General features: G+C 46.2%; 1 protein-coding gene across 2 annotated transcripts in view; it reads left to right on the forward strand.

The window, feature by feature from the left end:
• The first annotated feature begins 16,270 nt into the window (after positions 1 to 16,270).
• The window catches only part of ANO6 (anoctamin 6), a 154,883-nt gene continuing 147,289 nt past the window's right edge, over positions 16,271 to 23,864 (forward strand). The window contains exon 1 of one of the 2 annotated variants that reach the window (XM_040343896.1): positions 16,271 to 16,364. In XM_040343896.1, coding sequence (XP_040199830.1) covers positions 16,322 to 16,364 — 43 coding nt within the window. In that variant the 5' untranslated portion in view covers positions 16,271 to 16,321. Of the gene's footprint in view, positions 16,365 to 16,532; positions 16,829 to 23,864 lie in introns of those variants that run through there. The other variant, XM_040343894.1, reaches the window with a different exon arrangement.

A 23,864-nucleotide genomic window follows, 5' to 3' on the forward strand; every position in this document is an offset into this window, starting at 1 on the left:
CCAAGGAAATGGCCTACCAGGCCGGGGTGCACGTGCCACGCGGTGTTCCTGGTTCTGGGACCATGTTGGTCTGGAACATTTAAAGCTGTGGCGGGGTCCCAGTAATCGACTGGGTGCCCAATCCTGAGAAGATCCCAAGCAAGTTAGCTGTTCGGTGGGGAGACCATCTGAGGAGAGCCAAGAGAGGCTGGCAATCCAATAGGGTCTCGACAATCCACCGGGGATCAAGGGAACCGAATACTGAAAGGATGGACGTTGGTCACCTGTCAGTCGGTCACCTGTAAACTACATGAAGGAGATCCAGGCCGAAGTCTTTTAAGGAGGATTACCTCCGCTACCTCAATCCTAAGGAGGGTCTGTGGCAGAGACCTTTTTTTTCCTCTAGGTTCCGAGCGATACTCTGGCTGCCAGGTTAGTGAGAGAGGCCTGTCCGGGTAAGCTATACCCACTCCGGCTGGAGTGGCGAAGAAGACACAGTGTTGTTGGAAGCAGGACTGTTTCCCTTTTGATACGCCTGAATCTGCTATTTCTCCTTCTACTTCAACTCTTCTCTCACTACAAAGTTTTATTCTTTTTACCCGGCTGGGTAATAAAGAGCACAGAAAAAGACACCTGTCGTGGACATTCCGTTAATGCTACATCCACCATACACCCTTAGACGGCGGAGGAGCCATGAGGTAACATGCCACCCAAAACAAACCAGCAGCTCCTTCGGGTGTAGTGCTACATTATGTAACTTTTACATTTTGATACAGTTAATAATTTATCCAGTGCTTCAATAAAATTGACATTCTTTATATTGACCCAACCACTATTATTGTCTCTAGAGTAACCCCTTTCCCTTATAGCTTTACTACGAGGGGACTTTTTTTGCTATTGGTGGTTTTGGGTTACAGTGACAACACCCCACTAGTGAGTGGTAAATTAGGATATTGAATTGACTGGAAGTTGGCTACTTCATTTGTATGTTTCGTTTGAGAATGAACATCATATCAGATCTTCTTTACAGTATGCACACTGAATGAAATGGGGTGACTTCAGATAGGTGGTTTTAAAAGGTGCTGGTAAACAGAAGAAGTGCTAAACCTTTGATCCAATTTCTAAATTGTTGCATCTGTACATTTTAAGAGCCAGTATAAAGGAATAGTAGTGGTAAAAAAAAAAAAGCACTTGTGAGTTTAACAATTTTTTTTGTATAATTCTACTTTACCAGGCATGGCAGGGGGTGTGTCAGGTACTTTTTCCCAGGACAAGATGCTGAGAGAGGCTCTGCTTGCGGCTAAGCGCAGTATACCCCTGAAGGTGGTACAGGAGGTATAGGGCTCAAAGAGGCATGGGTTGCCAGCAGGTTGATAAGGCTTGAGCTGATGATCACTTGGAGACTTTGCTTGAGAAGATGACAAGGAGTAATCCAGACACTAATAAAAGTCTATATGATGATATAACGCAGGAGAGCACATTGGAGGCTGTTGTGAGGCCGCCTATATCTACATGTAGATAAAGAAGATGTGTACAATACTTATCAGACCCCATGTTTAGTTGTATTTACATCATTTGCCCACCAGAGGGCAAAATAGCCCATTATATGTCAAGCTTTGATGTTATTGCTAAGGAATGATAATGTATTTTGCAGCAGCACGGCCCTTACAGTATATTGCTACTCCTCATATTAAATACAAACAGACTCAGGCCTAGACCTTGCAGAATTACATTATTCTAATGAAAATGAAAACAATTCCTATGACCAATATTATTTTTATTATCCACCTGCAACAATTACATTTTATTTATATACTCTTTGCGCTTTAAAAACGTGTATATTTCCAGATATTTCACTTCATTGTATCCAAACAAGCGTAACTAAATTAAGCCGTTTGCTAAACACGATACACTCTGCACAGTCCAGGATTTGGCCTTAGTCCATAGTAGGGCTATTAAAGGCACCAGAATATTATTAGCAGTGTGATTGCAAGAAAATGGAATTAGGGATGGCATTTGGTTTGTGTTTCTCAATTTCCTTAGCAATGTGCATTACGACAGCCATATAAATTCAGATCAGATTATTCCGGACCACTGTTTATTTACCTGCCTTATTTATTCAGCCTACACTGAGCATGAGATATTGAAATATTATACAGTTCAGCAACGTAAGGAAATTCTGTTATTCCATTATTCACCTAAAATATACATAAAGGGATATCTGTGTATACTGCATATAAGCTTTGTTACTTTTACAGTTTTATTGGTTTATATTGGGCAAAAATTACGGGACCTAATCATATACAAATAAAATATTGTTAGGTGTAATAGACAGTGTGACAGGTTGCAGTTTGCATATTTCAGGTGTGTTTTGCATTTTTCATTACATGCTTTTTATCCATTGAAATCTATGGAACTAAAAACTAAAAAAAAAAATGATTTTTTAAAAAAAAAAATTCCGATCTTGTGCTTTGGTTGATTTGTACCACTTGTGTACAGGCAGTCCCCGGGTTACAAACAAGGTTCTGTAGGGTTGTTCTTAAGTTGAATTTGTATGTAAGTCACACAGACTCCTTTTTAACCACTTAAAGCGGAGGTTCACCCGTATATATGACTATTTCCCCCTAGATGGATGCTCGTTTTGTCTAGGGGAATCGGCTAGATGTTTTAAAATATGAGCAGTACTTACGGTTTACGAGATGCATCTTCTCCGTCGCTTCCGGGTATGGGCTGCGGGACTGGGCGTTCCTATTTTGATTGACAGTCTTCCTAGAGGCTTCCGACGATCGCATCCATCGCGTCACGATTTTCCGAAAGAAGCCGAACGTCGGTGCGCAGGCGCAGTATAGAGCCGCACCGACGTTCCGGCTTCTTTAGGCTACTAGTGACGCGATGGATGCGACCGTCGGAAGCCTCTCGGAAGACTGTCAATCAAGAAGGAACGCCCGCTCCCGAAGACCCATACCCGGAAGCGACGGAGAAGATGCATCTCGAAAACGGGTAAGTACTGCTCATATTTTTAAACAAATAGCCGATTCCCCTAGACAAAACGAGCAGGAATCTAAGGGGAAAAGGGCAAAAAACAAACAAATGGGTGAACTCCCGCTTTAAGACCCGGACCAAAATGCAGCTAAAGGACTCGGCCAGGTTTTGCGATTCGGCACTGCTTCGTTTTAACAGACAATTGCGCGGTCGTGCGACGTGGCTCCCAAACAAAATTGGTGTCCTTTTTTCCCCACAAATAGAGCTTTCTTTTGGTGGTATTTGATCACCTCTGCGGTTTTTATTTTTTGCGCTATAAACAAATATAGAGCGACAATTTTGAAAAAAATTCAATATTTTTTACTTTTTGCTATAATAAATATCCCCCAAAAATATATAAAAAAAAACGATTTTTTTCCTCAGTTTAGGCCGATACGTATTCTTCTACATATTTTTGGTAAAAAAAAAATCGCAATAATCGTTTATCGGTTGGTTTGCGCAAAATTTATAGCGTTTACAAAATAGGGGATAGTTTTATTGCATTTTTATAATTTTTTTTTTTTTACTACTAATGGCGGCGATCTGCGGTTTTTTTCGTGACTGCGACATTATGGTAAACACTTCGGACAATTTTGACACATTTTTGGGACCATTTTAATTTTCACAGCAAAAAATGCATTTAAAATGCATTGTTTACTGTGAAAATTATAGTTGCAGTTTGGAAGTTAACCACAGGGGGCGCTGATGGGGTTATGTGTGACCTCATGTGTGTTTACAACTGTAGGGGGGTGTGGCTGTAGGTCTGACGTCATCGATTGTGTATCCCTATAAAGGGGATCACACGATCGATGACGCCGCCACAGTGAAGAACGGGGAAACCACGTTCTTCAGCTCCGGGGACAGATCGCGGGACTCCAGCGGCGATTGGCACTAGCACAGGACGTACCTGTACGTGCATGTGCCCAGCCGTGCCATTCTGCCGACGTAAATGTGCAGGAGGCGGTCCTTAAGTGGTTAAGTGTAACTCCAGCCAAAAATATATTTTTATGTTTAGGACAGCATAGTGAAGGGTTAACACCCCTGTAACATTTGCTTTGCTGTCTGTGCTCCTGTTCAGAAGATTTCACCTCACTTTCTGCCCCTGTGACAATTGGATTTTGAAAATGTTGGGTTGTTGTGGAAACAAGGATTGGTGATAAAGCTTCAGGGGAGACACCTTTTTCCCATGATAACTCTTACAGGAGTGAATTTCCCTTCTTATGGGTAGATTTCCTCTCACTTCCTGTTGTCTCTTTCCGTTTGTAAGTAGGAGTCGTATGTCAGATGTATGCAGGGCCGATCCTCGCTATAGGCTCACTATGCAAGCCGCTTAGGGCCCCGCAAAGCTGCAAAGGGCCCCGCCTGGTGAGAAGTCATTTTCGCACCCTCACCCCGCTTCTAAACTCGCTGGCTGGCTGAGTCATTTACCACAGCAGAACACCCCCTCCCCCTGCTTCTCAACTTTCTTTAATGTGACATGTCACTGTCATCAGCGCGCCACCCGATTCTCATTTTTAATGTGCCATGTCATTTTGCTTAGGGCCCCAGGGAGGTCAGGATCGGCACTGGATGTATGCAACTCAGGGATTGCCTTTATTATTTTTTAATAAACTGCATCTTTGGTAATGCACGAGGCTGGTGAGTCTTTTTTTTTGTTTGTCTTATTATAGCAGACTTACCTAGAAAAATCACCCCCCACCCTTTATCCAGTACTGTAATGTCTATGCTCCCCTCCATCTCCAGGGCTTTCCTGGTTCTCATCCTGGTTCAGAGTCTTCTACCATCTTTGTTGGCCAGGTCAGGATGGCATAACTCCTGTGCATGTTGATGGTAGTCACTACATGATGAATTGTGCTGAGACTGAACACAGAGTTGTGCATATATAACTCAGGGTAGACTTACAGAAAAAGGTGATGATAGAAGCATGGCCGCTGATGAGGCAGTACAACCAGCCCTCCTGTACTGGGCTGAGCCACAACCATTCAAAAGGCTGATCAGGCACCTGCTGAGCAGAAGGGCCTGCTGTACTGTCTTATTGCATCCCCCTGCAGTGCTGCCAGCTTCTCCTCGTCTTTCTCTCTCTGGCATCACTGCAGGGGGTTCGGTTCTAGCAAATGCGCCCCTTCTATTTGCTGTCTGGGCCCCCCCTGTGTGCCCCTATCCCCCTCAGTGCTGTCGGCTTCCCTCCTCTCTTGCCAGCAGCTACTGTGGGCACACAGGGGAATTTTTCAGGATGGATATTTGAGGAAGGGGCTGGTAAATATATAGTTTATTGGTCCTTTCCTTTCCTGAATAAGCACAGTGAGGAATCACTCCTGTGTCCATTCATCATGGAAGCATAGTAAACTGTGTTTACAATGCTTCGGTTTGTGAATGAGCAAGAAGCCTCAGAGCACTTCTAATTCATTCATCTATGCAGCTGAGGCTGGTAAATCTATGTCCTCAGCCAGCTCTGGCCCTGTCAGGTAGGCTGTACGGGGCCCTGTGATTTCTAACAGCAGCCCTGGGTAGAAGCATCTATGATTGGAGAGACATACACAGTCTCTTCTGTCATTAAAAAAAGTCTGTCTGTGCACTTTGAAACATTCCATTTTAAGAGCATACTGAATTCAGGTTGTTCTGACAGGCAAAGCTATGACACTCCCTGAAAGTGCTAAAGATTGTCCACCCATTACTCCCGCCTACACATTCTTGTTGGCCAGTGAGGCAGTGATGAGCACATAAGAATGCGTGGAGGTGGTAGGTACTAGGAAGCTCCAGTACTGATGTAGCACCCTGGAGTTTAGGCAGGGTTGCTCCTCACAAATGTATTTGCCAGTAGTAGTTATCCTGGTTGATTGCTATAGCTCTATTGATTCCTCCCTAAGTTTGGCCTTGTTGCACTTTTCTCTTCTCCACTAGGTGGTCGGGTACACGAAGGGCAATGCAAGGCCAGGTTATGGGTATACAAGGTATCTCAGCCAATGGTCAGGGGTTTTCTTGAATCCCTTGGCCTGCTGGGAGACCCTATATATTTGGGTGGAGTCAGGTGATCTATGTTCTGTGCCACCTAGACGGCTGTCTGGGTGGACATGTGTTGTACTGCCCGTGCTGCTAGGCTGGAGATGGGGCCTATCCCGGGATATCTGGCTGCTAGGCTGTCTGAGGGCCTATCCAGAAGCAGGAGAGCAGCGCAGGGTTGGGACTGCGGCTTGCAGTCCAACCAAGAGTGACGGTTCTGTCGGCCGGAGAACCTGTAGTGATCGGAGGTAGAGGGGAAGCTGTCGCCAGTAAGGGACTACCGAAGAAATATTCCCACCAACCGGGGACGGTGAAGAATCTGGAAACTTCAGTGGGAATCAAGCCAGGGACCCAGCCAGCGGAGGTGACACTCGCAAAGTAGCCTTGTGTGTCAAGCCAGGGACTGAGCAGGCCAGCAGGGTGAAGCTTGAGAGGTATCTAGAGTGCCAAGCCAGGGACCCAGCCAGCGGAGGTGACACTCGCAAAGTAGCCTTGTGTGCCAAGCCAGGGACCGAGCAGGCCAGCAGGGTGAAGCTTGAGAGGTATCTAGGGTTTGAAAATTCCCTGTATGGAAGGGGTTAAAGAAAGAAATATAACTGCACCAAAATCACATTGGGGAGAGGAGCATTTGGGCAGAGAAAATGCCCAACGTTCCTAAATGCGTATAAATGCGTCTAAACACTGGGCGCATTTAGTTCTCAAGCATTCATTCACTTCTATGGGCAAAATAAATTATTACGCTTGAACGCATTTGAAAACTGTGGCTTTGGGCTTGTTTTTAACACTGATGTGTGTATGAGGCCCCGTACACACGACAGAGGAACTCGACGTGCTTGGCACGTCGAGTTCCTCGTCGAGTTTTGGGATGAAGCCGCCGAGGAGCTCGGCGGGCCGGCTTCTCCCATAGAAGAACGAGGACAACGAGAAAATAGAGAACATGTTCTCTATTTTCTCGTCGAGTTCCTCGGCGGCTCCATCGAGCCAAAACTGTACAGACGACAGAGTTTCTCGGCAGAATCCGGGTTTTGACCGAGTTTCTCGGTGAATTCTGCCGAGAAACTCTGTCGTGTGTACGAGGCCTGAGACCTAACATCAAGAAGGACTGCTGGGAAAACTTTAGTGGTCTGCTATGAAAGAGATCAGAGATGCCAGGATGATAAGCTGCCAGTTAGTTCCTTTTTTTGTTATATTATGCAAGACGGAAATTCAGCTTCATAACATTTTTTTCAACTACTATTCATTTTTTATAAACCATGTCTTAATTATGCCCCACCCGCTATAGCTTGGGATACTGCCAATGCATTGGAGTGATGCCCCAGGCTGATGTATTCGTCTTGAGATCCCATGCTGGGATTCTGAACTTTCCCCTTATTAGTAGTTCATCGTCTACACGTTACTTTGTAAACTCTGCATAACTTTCTGCAATTCACTATACAAAAGAACTGTTGTGGTTTGTAATGACAGACTGCTGTGAATCACTGTACTTCCTCTAATGTATTAAACTAAATGCCATATGGAAAAGACGTGTCTTATTTACTAATTCTGTAGAACTATAAATATAATATGGTGTAATACTGGAAGGTAGAGTGACAGCGCTGAAAGTTGAAAATTGGCCTGGGCAGGAAGGGGGTTTAAGTGCCCAGTAAGCAACTGGTTAACTACACCCATTAGATTTTAGACGACTAAAATTCGTTTTAGTCGACTAAAATGTACTGGAGATTTAGTCAACTAAATACCACTAAAACTAAAACACTTGCAGAAGATTAAAATGGGACTAAAACGAAAAAAAATAAAAACGGTCGTGTGTACGTGGCATAAAGTTGCGTACACACAGCCATTTTTAATGTCCTAATTTTAGCCTTTTGGCAACTCGTGACGTGGCCGTATGCGCCGAGGGGAAGCTTTTGTCATACGTCAATCACTTAGCCTGTGCATAGGAACGCCCACTCCCGCGGGATTCACTACCCGGAAGCCGGGGGGAAAATAGAAGATCTGCATACTGTCAATGTCGATAGTGAGCTGAATGTAATGTTAGAATTTTTTAGGGTGAACCCCCGCTAGGTATTGGATGAAGCATGCTGGCAGGAGAGTCGGGCAGAAGATGGAGATGCAGTGCTGAGGAGACTGTCAGTGACCCTCGAGGGACCCCTGCTGGGGAGGGGCTCTACTTTGGGCCAGGGCTCAGGTGGCTGGCCTTGAAGAATCCTACCACTGAAGTAGTTTGAAGGAGGCTTTCCTGAGGGGCAGTGGAAGCAAGAAGAAGACAGTGAATACTACAGCTCGGTTCAGGGATTGACAAGGGGAGAGACTGTCACATGTAGCAGGTCTCTCTGGAAGATAGCGGTGTGCTTAAATCTTCCCTACCTTGCCCTAGGAGATCTTTAGAGAGTCGGTCGGGCAGACTAGTGAAGAGAGTCAGTCGGGCAGCAAGGTGGGCTGGTGGAGAAGCAGCCGCCAGGTGGGCTAGCATTTCCTGCAGTTGTAGAGCTGGAACTAGTGTCTACAGGGGAATTGAAGTTACTCCGGGATGCAGATCACACCACATTGTGCTAATTTCCAAGGGACTAAGAGTTCTTATCCTGTAAGGGGCTGTTGCTTATCTAACAGACACTGTTAGCTACTAAAGAGGGATCAATCAGAGCTGTACAGACCAAGGAGGTTGAATCAAAAAGGAGAAAGGGGAAGAAACTATCAGAACAGCGGACAGATCCGATCGTGTGTACAGGCTAGCGGACAGATTTCCAGCGGACAAATGTTTCTTAGCATGCTAAGAAACATGTCCGCTGGGAAGCTGTCCGGCGGACACGTCCGCTGGTTAGTACGTCTAACCAGCGGACAGAAATCCCGCGTATGCATCGAATTGATTCGACGCATGCGTGGAAGCATTGAACTCGCGCGATAGAGAACGTCGGTGTCGTCTATGTCACCGCGTTCTCTGTCCGCGTAGATTTCGGTTTGATGGTGTGTACAGCCATCAGACCGAAATCTCCCAGCGAACATGTCCGATGAAAACGGTCCGGCAGACACAAGATCGGAATTTCCGACAACAAATGTTCGATGTGAGTTTTTGGTCGGATATTCCGACCGTGTGTATGCTCCATCGGACATTTGCTGTCGGAATTTCCGACAACAAATGTTTGAGAGCTGGTTCTCAATTTTTCCAACAACAAAAGTTCTTGTCGGAAATTCCGATCATCCGTATGCAATTCTGACGCACAAAAATCCTACGCATGCTCGGAATCATTTCGACACATGCTCGTAATTATTGAACTTAATTTTTCTTGGCTCGTCGTAGTGTTGTTGTACGCCACCGCGTTCTTGACGTTCTGAATTTCTGACAACATTTGTGTGACCGTGTGTATGCAACACAAGTTTAAGCCAACATTCCATCGGAAAAAAATTCCATGGTTTTGTTGTCGGAATGTCTGATCGTGTGTTTTGAATTCTGTGTGAAGAATAGCTGGTTACATAGTTACATAGTTGGCGAGGTTGAAAAAAGACACAAGTCCATCAAGTCCAACCTGTGTGTGTGCTTTTATGTCAGTATTACCTTGTATATCCCTGTATGCTATGGTCATTCCGGTGCCTATCTAATAGGTTTTTTTTTTTAAGTTATCTATGCTCCCTGCTGAAACCACTGCCTGTGGAAGAGAATTCCACATCCTTAGTGCTCTTACAGTAAAGAGCCCTCTATGCAGTTTAACCACTTCCATACAGGGCACCTACGCACCTTCCTGCCCAAGCCAATTTTCAGCTTTCAGCACTGTCGCACTTTGAATGGCAATTGCGCGGTCGTGCTACACTGTACCCAAACAAAATTTGCGCCCTTTTTTTCCCACAAATAGAGCTTTCTTTTGGTGGTATTTGATCACCTCTGCGATTTTTTTTTTGCGCAACAACTAAAAAAAGACTGAAAATTTTGAAAAAAAATTACGTTTTTATTTTTTTCTGTTAATTTTTTTGTAAATAAGTAAGATTTCTCTTTCAATTACGGGCACTGATATGGCGGCACTGATGGGCACCGATGAGGTAGTACTGACGGGCACAGATGAGGTGGCACTGATTGGCGGCGATGGTATGCGGCACTGATGGGCACACATAGGCGGCACTGATGGGCACACATAGGCGGCACTGATGGGCACACATAGGCGACACTGATGGGCACACATAGGCGGCACTGATGGGCACACATAGGCGACACTGATGGGCACTCATGGGCGGCACTGATGGGCACTCATGGGCGGCACTGGGCACTCGTAGGTGGCACAGATGGGCACTCATGGGCGGCACTGATGGATAATTATGGGTGGCACAGATGGGCACTGATAGGTGGGCACTGGGCATGGATGGGCACTGTGGGGTGGCACTGATGGACACTGTGGGGTGGCACTGATGGACACTGTGGTGTGGCACTGATGGACACTGTGGGGCGGCACTGATTTACACATGTTGCCAATCAGTGCCCATTTGTGGGCACTGATTGGCATCTTTTTTTATTGCTTTTTTTTCAGACTTTTTTTTTTTTAGTGAATGGCCGCGTGTCTTTTTAAATTCCCTTTTGCGGAAAAGATTTATCACTATTGTGGGATCACCAGTATGGCATTTGTACATTGAAATCAGATCCCCTCTCAAGCATCTCTTTTCCAGAGAGAATAAGTTCAGTGCTTTGTAATCTTTTCCCATAGCTGAGATCCTCCAGTCACTTTTTTAGCTTTGTTGCCCTTCACTTGACTCTCTCACCCCCCCTCCCCCCTTTCACACTGTAGTAAAGCGCCGTTATTTTTAGGTATTCGGCCACTAGCGGGGCGCTTTTAACCCCCGCTAGTGGCCGGAAAAGGGTTAAAACCACCCGCAAATCGACATTCTTTCGTTTACATTTCAGCTTCAGCGGGAAAGCCCACTGACAGCTGATAGGTCATTGGTTGAATGAATGACTTGTATAGCGCAACGCATGCGAACTGAATCGCCTCCGGTCGCTTTTTCCAGCCAGTATCTGCTTGGCTGGTGCGGTCATTTTTACCCCGTAGGATCATGAGACACTAGGGACACACAGTGATACACACATATATACATATATACTGGGCCAATTTGGACAAGATCCAATTTACCTACCAGCATGTCTTTGGAGTGTGGGAGGAAACCGGAGTACCCGGAGGAAACCCACGCAGACACAGGGAGAACATGCAAACTCCAGGCAGATGGTGTCGTGGTTGGGATTCGAACCAGCGAACCTTTTGCTGCTAGGCGAAAGTGCTACTCACTGCACCACTGTGCTGCCATCACCTGTCACACATCCTACTCACCAGACTTCCATGACCCCTATTACCGGTAGTCATAAAGCTTGTCCTCTTCTAGGGTCCCCCAGTGGCTCCGTTCCGCATCAGATAACCTCCTAGGAGAAGCGATCTTCGTGGGGGTTACCCAGGGGCACGCTCCCGAGTCCAGCATTTGCGTCCATAGACACGAATCCCAGACTCGGCCCCGCCCCGCGGCACCTGCGTCATTGGATTTGATTGACAGCAGCGGGAACCAATGGCTGCACTGCTATTAATCTATGCAATCAAGAGCTGGGACTGTGTGCAGAGAGGGAGAGCGCGTCTCCGCAGAGGGAAATACGGGGCTCAGGTAAGTAAAACGGGGGGCTGGAGGGGCCAGTCACTGCCTGAAGTTTTTTCACCTTAATGCACACTCACTACTTTACCTTTACCTTGTAGCAAAGTGTCATTTCTTCAGTGTTGTCACATGAAAATATTTATTCAAATATTTACATTGTGAGGGGTGTACTCACTTTTGTCAGATACTGTATATACATACATTGATCCAAGCAGGTCCAATATAACTATGTAAGAATTGCCATTAAAAAAAAACTTCAGCTTAAAGTAATTGTAAACTTAATGTTGTGTTTGGTGAGCATTGCTTCCGAGCATGCGTATTTGTACTTTGGACTTTTGTCCGACGGATTTTGTGTACACACAATCGGAAACTCCAACAACAGACCGCTGTCCACGGAAAATTTTAAAACCTGCTATCCAACATTTGTCCTCGGAAAATCTGACAACAATTGGAGCTAGAGTTGCACGGCAGGGAACCCGATGCGCGTGGCCGGTGGGCGCGATTGCGTGCACGAGCGAGAGCATGGGGCTTTGTGTGTGTAAACACACAGATCCCTGTGCTGTCTAAGGCCCCATACACACGATAGAATCCATCCGCTGAAAAATCCCAGCGAATGGGTTTCAGCGGATAGATCCTATGGTGTGTACACTCCAGCGGATCTGTTTCCGCGGATATTTATCCCCTGGGATGGATTTCCAGCAGATAAATATTTGATGACATGCTATCAAATCTATCCGCTGGAATCCATCCCAACGAATGGATCCGCTGGTCTGTACAGACTCACCGGATCCATCCGTCCGAAGGGATCCCCCGCATGCGTCGTAATGATTCGACGCATGCTTGGAATTCCTTATATGACAGCGTCGCACACGTCGCCGCGTCATAATCGCGGCGACGGCGCGACACGTCATCGCCAGAGGATTTCGGCGCGAATTTCGATTCAATGGTGAGTACACTCCATCGCATGGACCGTATCCGCGGATAAATCCTCTCGTGTGTATGGGGCCTAAGGAGATAGGACAGATCTTTGTACAAAGTAGAAACCACGACCTGTCATCTCCTACAGTTAGCCCCCATCCCCCCGCTGTTAGAACACAAAATAGGGGAACACAGTTAACCCCTTGATCGCCCCCTAGTGTTAACCCCTTCCCTGCCAGTGACATTTAGATAGTAATCAATGCATATTTATAGCACTGATCGCTCTGTAAATTTTAATGGTTCCAAAAATGTGTCAAAAATGTCTGACCTATCTGCCGCAATACCGCAAAAAAAATTGCAGATCACTGCCATTACTAGTAAAAAAAAAAAAAAAAAACGCCATATAAATGCCATAAATCTTTCCCATATTTTGTAGACACTATAACTTTTGCGCAAACCAATCAATATACGCTTATTGCGATTTTTTACCAAAAATATGTAGAAGAATACATATCGGCCTAAACTGAGGAAATTTTTTTTTTTTAAATTGGGATATTTACTGGCAACAAGTTAAAGATATTGTGTTTTTTTCAAAATTGTCACTCGTTTTTTTGTTTAGGCTGCATTCACACCTGAGCGTTTTGTCGCCTGAAGCGCGACGCTCAAATACGCTAGAGGGGAAAAAATACATTATTCCCTATGGAGATGGTTCACATCTGCACGCCAATACGCCTGACGCCGAACGCCTGAAGCTCAAACAAGTTCCGGACCCTTTTTTGTTGCGCGTATCGGGTGGTTTGGTCGTTTTTGAGCGTTTCCATTTCCCATAGAAAGTAATGGAAACGCTTGATTCAAACGACTTGTGCGACAACGAGCGTTTGCTACGGGCGTTTCGTCGCTTTAGACTGCATTCACATCTAGGCGTTTTTACGCCTGTAGCGCTACGCCGCTGCCGCCAGAGGGCTGGAAATACATGTCCCTCTATGGAGATGGTTCACATCTCCACGCCGAACGCCGGACGCCTGACGCCTATCGCCTGAAAAAAGGTCCCGGACCTTTTTTTCAGGCGTCTTTCGGTGTTTCGGCTAGGAGATGGGAAGCATCTCCATAGAGGGGGTCATTCTGGGGCACATCTGGGCGGACAATACCGGCGTTTTGTCGCCGCAAATCGCGGTACAAAACGCCGCTATTTGTACCGCGATTTGTGGCGACAAAACGCAGCGATTTCGTCCGCCTAGATGTGAATGGAGCCTTAATCAATAGAACATTTCACCCAGGCAGAAGATTAAAAAAATCTACCAACATAGCAACAAGTGATGAAAAGATGATAATTTTTCCTATTGGCTAAAATAAAAAACGTCAAAGTACAAAAACGTCGGACGACACTGTATGCAAACGCACAAATAAGCATGAATACGCGCGGAAAAAAAATGCCGCTCAGGTGTGAATGCAGCCTTATAGTGCAAAAAATAAAAACCGCATCAGTGATCAAATAGCACCAAAAGAAAGCTATATTTGTGGGGGAAAAAAGGACGTCAAGTTTGTTTGGGTACAACATTGCACAAGCGCGCAATTGTCAGTTAAAGTGACTTAATGCCGTATCGCAAAAAAATGGCCCGGTTATTGGGCAGCCAAATCTTCCGTGGCTGAAGCGGTTAAATTAGCATCAGAACCAGTGTAATTCATATGTGTTCGGGTTTAAAGAGATGAGGTGGCAACCCTAGGTGGAGCGTACAAACGGTCGGATTTTCCGCCAACAGGCTGTCAACACACAATTCACGTTGGAAAATCCAATCGTGTGTACGAGTCTTAAGTCGCCTTGTACTGGCTTTTGAAATTTACAAATGCAGTCATTTAGAAATTGGATGAAGAGTTTAGTTCTGAAAGATAAAAAGTGCACCGCCCCCTCTATCCCCTGCGCCGTCACTCAAGTCTACAATACATAGAGATTCATTCCGTCCACTATTCAGATGGCTGGCCCCCTGGTGAGCGCCGGCCATCTGAATAACATTAGTTTGTTGGTTTTTGGAAGTGCCTATCAGCGCCAGAGGCTCTGATAGGCTTTCCGATTACAGCCTGTTGGCTCTAATCGGCTTCCAAATAGTTAACCAGGGGACGCACGGGATGTGCGTTCCCTGGTTAACACTGACACTCGTCTCAGCCAATCAGGTTCACCGGGTCTGGGGAGAAGGGCAGGACTTGGGAGAAGACATCAAGGGAGCGCGGAGGGAGGGCGGCTGACCCGAGAAAGGTAAGTGCTGGGGGACGGGAGAGAAACATTTGGCGGTTTTTGAGGGGGCAAACTGGCGGCAATTGATGGCCACAGTGGTGAGAAGTGATTGGCCACAGTGGTGACAAGTGATGGCCACAGTGGTGACAAGTGATGGCCACAGTGGCGACAATTGATGAGCAGTGGCTGTGTTTGATGGCATGGCACAGTGGCTGCCTTTGATGGCATGGCACAGTGGCAACAATTGATGGCAGTGGCCACAATTGATGGGCACAGTGGTGACAATTGATGGCACAGTGGCGACAATTGATGGCAGTGGCCACAATTGATGGGCACAGTGGTGACAATTGATGGCACAGTGGCTGTGTTTGATGGCATGGCACAGTGGCTGCCTTTGATGGCATGGCACAGTGTCAACAATTGATGGCATGGCAAAGTGTCAACAATTGATGGCATGGTACAGTGGCAGCATTTGATGGCATGGCACAGTGGCTGCCTTTGATGGCATGGCACAGTGTCAACAATTGATGGCATGGCACAGTGGCAGCATTTGATGGCATGGCACAGTGGCTGCCTTTGATGGCATGGCACAGTGTCAACAATTGATGGCATGGCACAGTGGCAGCATTTGATGGCATGGCACAGTGGCTGCCTTTGATGGCATGGCACAGTGTCAACAATTGATGGCATGGCACAGTGGCGACAATTGATGGCAGTGGCCACAATTGATGGGCACAGTGGTGACAATTGATGGCACAGTGGCTGCGTTTGATGGCATGGCACAGTGGCTGCCTTTGATGGCATGGCACAGTGTCAACAATTGATGGCATGGCACAGTGGCGACAATTGATGGCAGTGGCCACAATTGATGGGCACAGTGGTGACAATTGATGGCACAGTGGCTGCGTTTGATGGCATGACACAGTGGCTGCATTTGATGGCATGGCACAGTGGTGACAATTGATGGGCACAGTGGCTGCGTTTGATGGCATGGAACAGTGGCGACAATTGATGGCATGGCACAGTGGTGACAATTGATGGGCACAGTGGCTGCGTTTGATGGCATGGCACAGTGGTGACAATTGATGGGCACAGTGGCTGCGTTTGATGGCATGGAACAGTGGCGACAATTGATGGCATGGCACAGTGGTGACAATTGATGGGCACAGTGGCTGCGTTTGATGGCATGGCACAGTGGTGACAATTGATGGGCACAGTGGCTGCGTTTGATGGCATGGAACAGTGGCGACAATTGATGGCATGGCACAGTGGTGACAATTGATGGGCACAGTGGCTGTGTTTGATGGGCACAGTGAGGCTCCATTTTATGTTTTCTTTTTCGTTTGTTTGCCCCCCCCCCCCCCCCCATAAATTTTGAGCACCAGCAGCCACTGAATGAGGGACAGACAGACTTTGTTCCAAATCAGTCCCTGGAAATCAGGGGCAGCTGGGAGCTTTGCATGCTGTGGTTGTTATCAGGGAGTCTCACTCTTCCAGCTGCACTGATTTGTTTTAAATAAGAGAAAGTGCAACAGGAGGTTTTGCAAGCCCCAGCTGAAGATGAGCAGAGCAGTAACCTATGACAGATCTGAGACCTTGCTTGGTGAGTGTGACTTTTAGGTGCCCCAATGTGAGCCATAGAAGAAGAAGATTTTTTACTTTTAGAATAAGCAGAGTTAGTTGGCAGATGTGTGGTGCACTTCCTGTGCTGAGCTCCCCCTCCAGCTCCTCGCAGGGTTCTTCTAATACAGGACTGATCATGTTGTGGTCTATGAGGAATGTGAACTCCTCCTCCTCCTTCTCCTCCAGCCCTGTGCACACACCGATCTCCATACAATGTGCGGACACAGAGTGGCCCCGATCTTCGTCCTCCCAGACTTGTAGCCCGGAGCCCTCCCATACAGAGACAACACCCTGCTGTCTGCCACTTGTCATCGTGCATTGCAGCGGAGCGATCACATCCTGCCTGATCGCAACAACCTTACCGACTCCCCACAACGATGGCTTTTGTCAACGATCAGACCGCGCTGGAGCTGGACGAGGTGTCAGAGGATGGGGAGATGATAGGTGAGCTCTCACCATGTCAGCCTATTAGTTGTCTTCTTTGCTGGGGTGTTCACAAACTTTGTGGGGAGGAGGGGCACACATCGGGTCTGGCTGATGAGGGTGGAGGAGGGCATTTATTTCTAGAGAAGTTGTCAGATCTGATCTGTGCCAAGTCTGTTCTGATCACCAGGGCGAGGGGAAGTTCTTCTTCTCTTATGGCCCCTTACACAAGGATCTGATTAGAGCTGCACTAAGCCCTTCACATCATTTCCTGCCTCCCCCATTGCCTGCAAGGCTGAGAGTACAATCTGCCAATACAGCTATAGATTTCAGGATGAACAAAACAAATCTGATTGGGTGCATTTCTCCATCCAATCAGGCTGCTGTTCTCTGACAGCTGTCAGAATACCAATACAGTGCATGCAGCTGATTGGCTGCAACCATTGTTCAGGTGACAGCTCTCAGCTCCGCTACAAAAGTCAGCGACTTTTGTGAGCACTGACTATACATTTATAGATTTCGGGGGGAAGAGAAATCTGATTGGGTGGATTCCTCCATCCACTCTATTCCAATCAGGCTCTGTCAGAATATCAATACAGTGCATGCAGCTGATTGGCTGCAACCATTGTTTAGGGTACAGTTTTTAGCCCCACTAAAGTTAGCGACTTTTGTGAGCTGGCAAAGCCACACTGACAAAGGATGAGCTCCGGCGTGTTCGCATAGAACACGTGCAGAGCCCGCCAGGAAGTCGGCACCCGCGCTGCGCTAATCACAGCCAGGCAGACATTTCCCGATCTCTGCAGCCGAGCATCGGCCAATGTCTCCCTGGCTGTGATTAGCGCAGCGCGGGTGCCGACTTCCTGGCGGGCTCTGCACGTGTTCTATGCGAACACGCCGGAGCTCATCCTTAACACTGACCATACAGCTATAGATTTCGCCCATTGACCGCGGGAATGAAATTGTGCGAGTTCAGCTGAACACGCACAATTTAAATTCCTGCATGTCAGTCCCGACTTTGGTGGGGGAGCGATTTGTGCGGGTTGCTGCACAGATGTCTATGGAGATCGCACCCCAAAGTCACCAAAAGTAATACAGAAACTACATTTATGAATCGGTGCAGCACTGAAAATGCGGCATTTCGCCGATTTCAGGTGGTGCAATTGCCACCGTTTTGTTTTTTTTATGCGATTTGACATGTCAAATCGCTCCAGTATGAACCAGGGCTGAACAAGATAAATCTGATTGGAGCAGAGCGGATGGAGAAATCCACCCAATCAGGCTGTTGTGCTCTGACAGCTGTCAGAATACCAATACAGGCCCAAATTCACAAAGGAGATACGACGGCGTATCTGGAGATACGCCGTCGTATCTCTGAGTTGTGCTGTCGTATCTATGCGCCTGATTCTTAGAATCAGTTCCGCATAGATTTCTATTAGATCCGACCGGCGTAAGTCTCTTACGCCGTCGGATCGTAACTGCATATTTACGCTGGCCGCTAGGGGCGTGTACGCTGATTTACGCCTAGAAATATGTAAATCAGCTAGATACGCAAATTCACGAACGTACGCCCGGCTGACGCAGTACAGATACGCCGTTTACGTTAGGCTTTTCCCAGCGTAAAGTTACCCCTGCTATATGGTGGCATACATGCGGCGTACCAATGTTAAGTATGGACGTCGTTCCCGCGTCAAATTTTTAATATTTTACGTTGTTTGCGCAAGTCGTCCGTGAATGGGGCTGGACGTAATTTACGTCAAAACCAATACGTCCTTGCGGCGTATTTGGAGCAATGAACACTGGGATATGTCCACGGACGGCGCATGCGCCGTTCGTGAAAAACGCCCCCCCTGTTCCACATTTGAATTAGGCGGGCTTACGCTGGCCGATTTACGCTACGCCGCCGCAACTTACAGAGCAAGTGCTTTGAGAATACTGCTCTTGCCCGTCTAAGTTGCAGAGGCATAACGTAAATCGGATACGTTACGCCTGCCTATAGATACGCAGCTGTACGAGAATCTGGCCCACAGTGCGTGCAGCTGATTGGCTGCAACCATTGTTCAGGTGACGGTTTTCAGCCCCACTACAAAAGTCAGCGACTTTTGTGAGCTGACAGAACCACACTGATAAACTGTGTACACACTACATGAAAATCGGGCGAACGGTCGTCTGTTTTTTCTCGATGTTTCAAAGCAAGTCGAAACTGAGGATGGCACTAATTGTGCGAAAATAGTGCCCTTCACGCTGAGCGTTTGCTGTGTTTAGGTGTGGTCAGCTTAGCTGCATTTTTTTTAGAACATCTAGAATCCAGTTACACTGTAAACCAGTCATTCTCCACTCCTGTGCTCAAGGCCCACTAACAGGCCAGGTTTGCAGGATAACTGAAATACATCACAGGTGATGCCATTTACTGCTCTGTGATTGCAGCATTCTAGTCTGTAAAGCCCCAAGGTAATCCTTAACCACTTCAATACTGAGCACCCCCCTCCTGCCCAGGACAATTCTTCGCTTTCAGCGATGTCGCGCTTTGAATGACAATTGCGCGGTCATGCGAAACTGTACCCAAACAATTTTCTTAAACCATTTTCTTCCCACAAATAGAGCTGTCTTTTGGTGGCTTTCGATCACCTCTGCGGTTTTTAATTTTTTACTCGATAAATGGAAATAGACTGACAATTAAAGAAAAAAAAATGATGGGCACTGATAGACGGCACTGATAGGTGGCACTGGATAGGCATCACTGATGAGGAGCTACTGAGTGGCACTGATTGACACTTTGGGGCACTGACAGGCATTACTGATGGGGCACTGGCACTGTTGTGGGCACTAACATCCATTTGTTATGGGGACAGGCTGGCAGGTGTTGGGCACTAATGGTCACCATTTGATGGGGGCTGTTCTGATAATCAATGTGCTGATTATCCGCACAGATTCCCCCCCCCCCCCCCCGACAGGTTTAAGCAGGTTTTTAGCACCCTCACACTGTCTCCCCTTAAAGGAGTTGTAAAGGAAAATGAATGTGTTGCTGAAATGACTATAGAGACATAATAGTTAACTGATTCCTATTAAAAATAGATAAAAATCAATCATATAATGTACCTACAGTTTCAGTTTCGTTTATGCATGCTGATTCCTGCTTCTGTGATATACAGAGACTAAGAGCCAATACAGGGCAGTGATGGTTTGTAAAACGAAACTGATTGGTGCTGAGGGGTTTTAGACACACAGTAATCACACCTCCTTGATTAGTCACCACAGAGAGAAAGCTCCCATGACTTTTTTCATCAGGAAACAGACAACCAGGAAGTGTTCAGAACGGAGAAGGATTAGAGCAAAAACGAACAATGAGGACATGAAACCAGCACTGAAGTAAGGTAAAGGAAAATGTTTCCTTTAGTGACCCTTTAAGTGTGAATGGGGTCCTAAGTAGCACTAAAGACAAAAAAAAAATTTGGGGATAAAATGGGCCTATGTTTACACTAATGCGGTATGGGGGAAACTCTGCGATCCATAGGTTTCCCCCGCACCGCATTTCATTTGAACTGCCCTTGTTATTTGCTGTGGGTGTAAAGGTAATGCCTGCACACGATCCCATGGTACAAAATGGCCATGCGACCCAATTGCAGTGCGGCTCCCAAAAAAAAGTGCATACGTGTCTTTGGTGCAATTTGAACCTGTTCAATCAACATGAATGGGCTCAAATCACACTGCACTGAATCGCACAGGAATGTGGTGCAATTCATATGCGATTCATAGCATGAAGGAATGCTAAGGAGGGATGGGAGGGGGTGTTTAATGCCTGTCAGGTTTTTTCTTTGCCATCTGTGTCCAAATTGAGTAAACTTCCCTTCACTTCTTCTTCCATATGCAAGCTACAAGTGTGAGGAAATTCCAACAAACTGAGAGAATCCCTGGTTGTCACTAGTGAACTGGAGTCCCATTGGAAGATTTCCCCCTATAGTTATTGCTCTGGTGACAATCCAAAATGTGGGGTTTAGGGCCGGTTCACAGATCGGTGTGAGATCGTTGGAAATTAACACCGCACTGCAGTGCAAATCGCATGTGATGTCTAGGCGATGCGATTTCAGCCATACAGATAGTATGGCTGATATCGCATTCAGACCAAACTCGCACAGGACCCTTTTATTTTGGTCCGCACCAGAATCGGCTCGCATGGGTGTTCACACTAATGCGATCCGACTCATGTCCGATCTGTGATATGCGAGCTGAAATGGGGGTGTCATTAACATTATATTGACACTCCCAGTAGTTCGCATATGGCAGTGTGAATTGCTGTGCGAGTCGGGTGCGATGTGAGAACTCGCAGTGGATTCGTAGGGTTCCCACATCACACAAGTGTGAACCGAATCTTAAGCCCCCTACAGACGATTCGGATTTTCTGCGGACAAAGCGTAGGAAACGATGTGCTTTTTCAGCTCTTTAGCGCCACCCTTTGGGAAACTTCTGCTAATGTTGTGTTATGGTGTGCATTGCTTCTGAGAATGCGTGTTTGTACTTTGAAGTTTTGTCCCAAGGACTTGTGTAGAACACGATCGGATAATCCGACAACACACATTTGTTGGCAAACAATTTTAAAGCGTGTTATCCAACATTTGTCCGCGGAAAATCCGATAACAGTTGTCCGATGAAGCGTACAAACGGTCAGATTTTTCAACCACAGCCTGCCATCACACAATTCCCGTTGGATAATCCGAGCGTGTGTACAAGGCTTTAGTTTCACTTTCACTTTCAATGGGACACCGACTGTAATAAAAACTGACAGATGTTATAATCCTTCTTCTCTCTATTCAAAACTAAAAAAAGGTTTGTATTTAGTTATACTTTAAGGCCAGGTTCACACCTATGCGAATTGAGTGCGGCTTAAACCGCATCCAATTCGCAGGACATTTCAAAATACATTGTTTTCAATGAGGCTGGTTCACATATGTGCGATGCATTTGCACTGCGCATTGCCTCCAAACCGTGTGCGGTTTTTATGTCTTGCGGTGCGGCTCAGGTGCGAATTCAGTCCCATTATCTTCTATGGGTACGCATCTAATTCGCAGATGTGTTCAGTTCTCTTCAGGAATTTCTCTCATTCAGCTCAATACACTTCTCCCCCACTCTCCTCTCACCCGGAACTTCTCCCAGGTCTCCAAATTCGCATCTAAAACGTTGCTAATCTGCTGAACACTTCTCTTATCTCTCTGCAGAGATAAGAGAGCTGAAATTCGCACCGCACTACTGTGATTCCGGCCTCAGGTCTCAAATATATATAACAATGGCAAATGCAACAGACCAAAAGGGACCATATAAGAGACATTCAGTATTAGTCTGCATTCACACCTTGGCGTTCCGTTGTGCGTTTCCCGCTATTATGAATGTCACCAAATCGTGGTGCAATTTTGTCGTCCAATGATAAAAAAACGCAAACAGAATCGTGGGACGCCAGACACTCAAAAGACGTTCTTGTACTTTTTTGGGCATTGGCGTCCCGCGATTCTGTTTGTTCTTTTTACTGTGATTTGTCAGGTGACAATCGCAGCAAAACCGAGCCGTGATTTGGTGACATTCAAAATGGTGGGGAACATGTCCTGCGATTTGCGATGTTTCCGAATCGCGGGCAGAATCGCAGCGTTTTTGTCTGCAAAACATAACTCCAAGGTGTAGAGTTTAAAAAAAAAAAAAGATGATCCTTGCTAATAAATTGCCTGTCTCACATGGCCCTCAGTGTACATTTGTTATCTGTGACCCCATTTAAGAGATCTTATCACTTCCTGGGTTTGTGACACCCTGTGATTGAGAAAGGAAGTGAGAACTTTACTTTCCACTGGGGACACAGAAAGCAATAAAATCATTTCCCCCTCTTTTCTGACCTTTAGGCTAGGTTCACACTGCTGCGAATTCAAAATCGCGGTAAAATCGCGATTTTTACCGCGATTTCGCGGCTGCGTTTTTGCCACGATTTCTGCCGCGATTTAAGAGACATCTGTGCAGGGTTCAATGTAAATCGCGTCCTGAAATCGCAAAAAGTAGTACAGGAACTACTTTTTGAAATCGGTGCAGCGGCGTCGCACCGATTTAGGACGGTGCAAATGCCGCCGATTTGAGATGCGATTTAACATGTGAAATCGCATCTCAAATCGTACCAAATCGTACCCAGTGTGAACCTGGGCTTAAAATTAGATTTGGCTGGAATTTGGCTGTTTTACTTTGCTCATGTTTGCAGAAACTATTGCTAAACAAGTCGTTTTCAGTTTATCTACTCCCGGGGCATTAAGGAACAGAAACTCTGCTCAAGTATTTCTCTGGAGGCACATTCATTGCCTTGTTAGGTGATGGCGGCACCTTTCACACATGAACCACACCCTGCACATCAGACAGATTTGCAGTTCCTTGCGTCAGTAGCCTGGGGGAGTGGTCAGAGCTGGAGAGGAGGGCTTGGTTATTGACTTTTAAAAGAAAGTCAAATGTTGCGTTTCTTGTGCTGTATATTCATCATGGTCCGCATATTTTAGGGGAAGAAGTGCCATTGAAACTGCTGATGGAATAAATTCTCTATTGCAGGGCTCGACAACTACAGGTCGCCATGGCGACTAGAAATGGGGTCCTGGCTACTTGGCTTGGAAGGGGGGGCAAAAAAAGAAGAAAAAAAAAATTTGTGAGCTGGCGCCATCTGGTGGTGAGCCGTTGGTATTACACGTTATTACCACCAGATGTGTAAGCTGGCGCCATCTGGTGGTGGCCGTTGGTATTACAAGTTAGGCATTACAAGTTAAACAGCAATTCTAATGTAATTTTTCACAATTTTCACTGCCATCTTCTTTCCTCTAATTAGAACCCCCAAACATTATATATATTTTTTATCCTAGCACCCTAGAGAATAAAATGGCGATCGTTGCAATACTTTCTGTCACGCCGTATTTGCGCAGCAGTCTTACAAGCGCACTTTTTTGGGGAAAAAATACACTTTTTTTAATTAAAAAATAAGACAACAGTAAAGTTATACCCATTTTTTTTTTTTATATTATGAAAGATAATGTTACGCCGAGTAAATTCA

This window comes from Rana temporaria, chromosome 3, assembly GCF_905171775.1.
Source record: "Rana temporaria chromosome 3, aRanTem1.1, whole genome shotgun sequence".
NCBI lineage: Eukaryota > Metazoa > Chordata > Amphibia > Anura > Ranidae > Rana > Rana temporaria.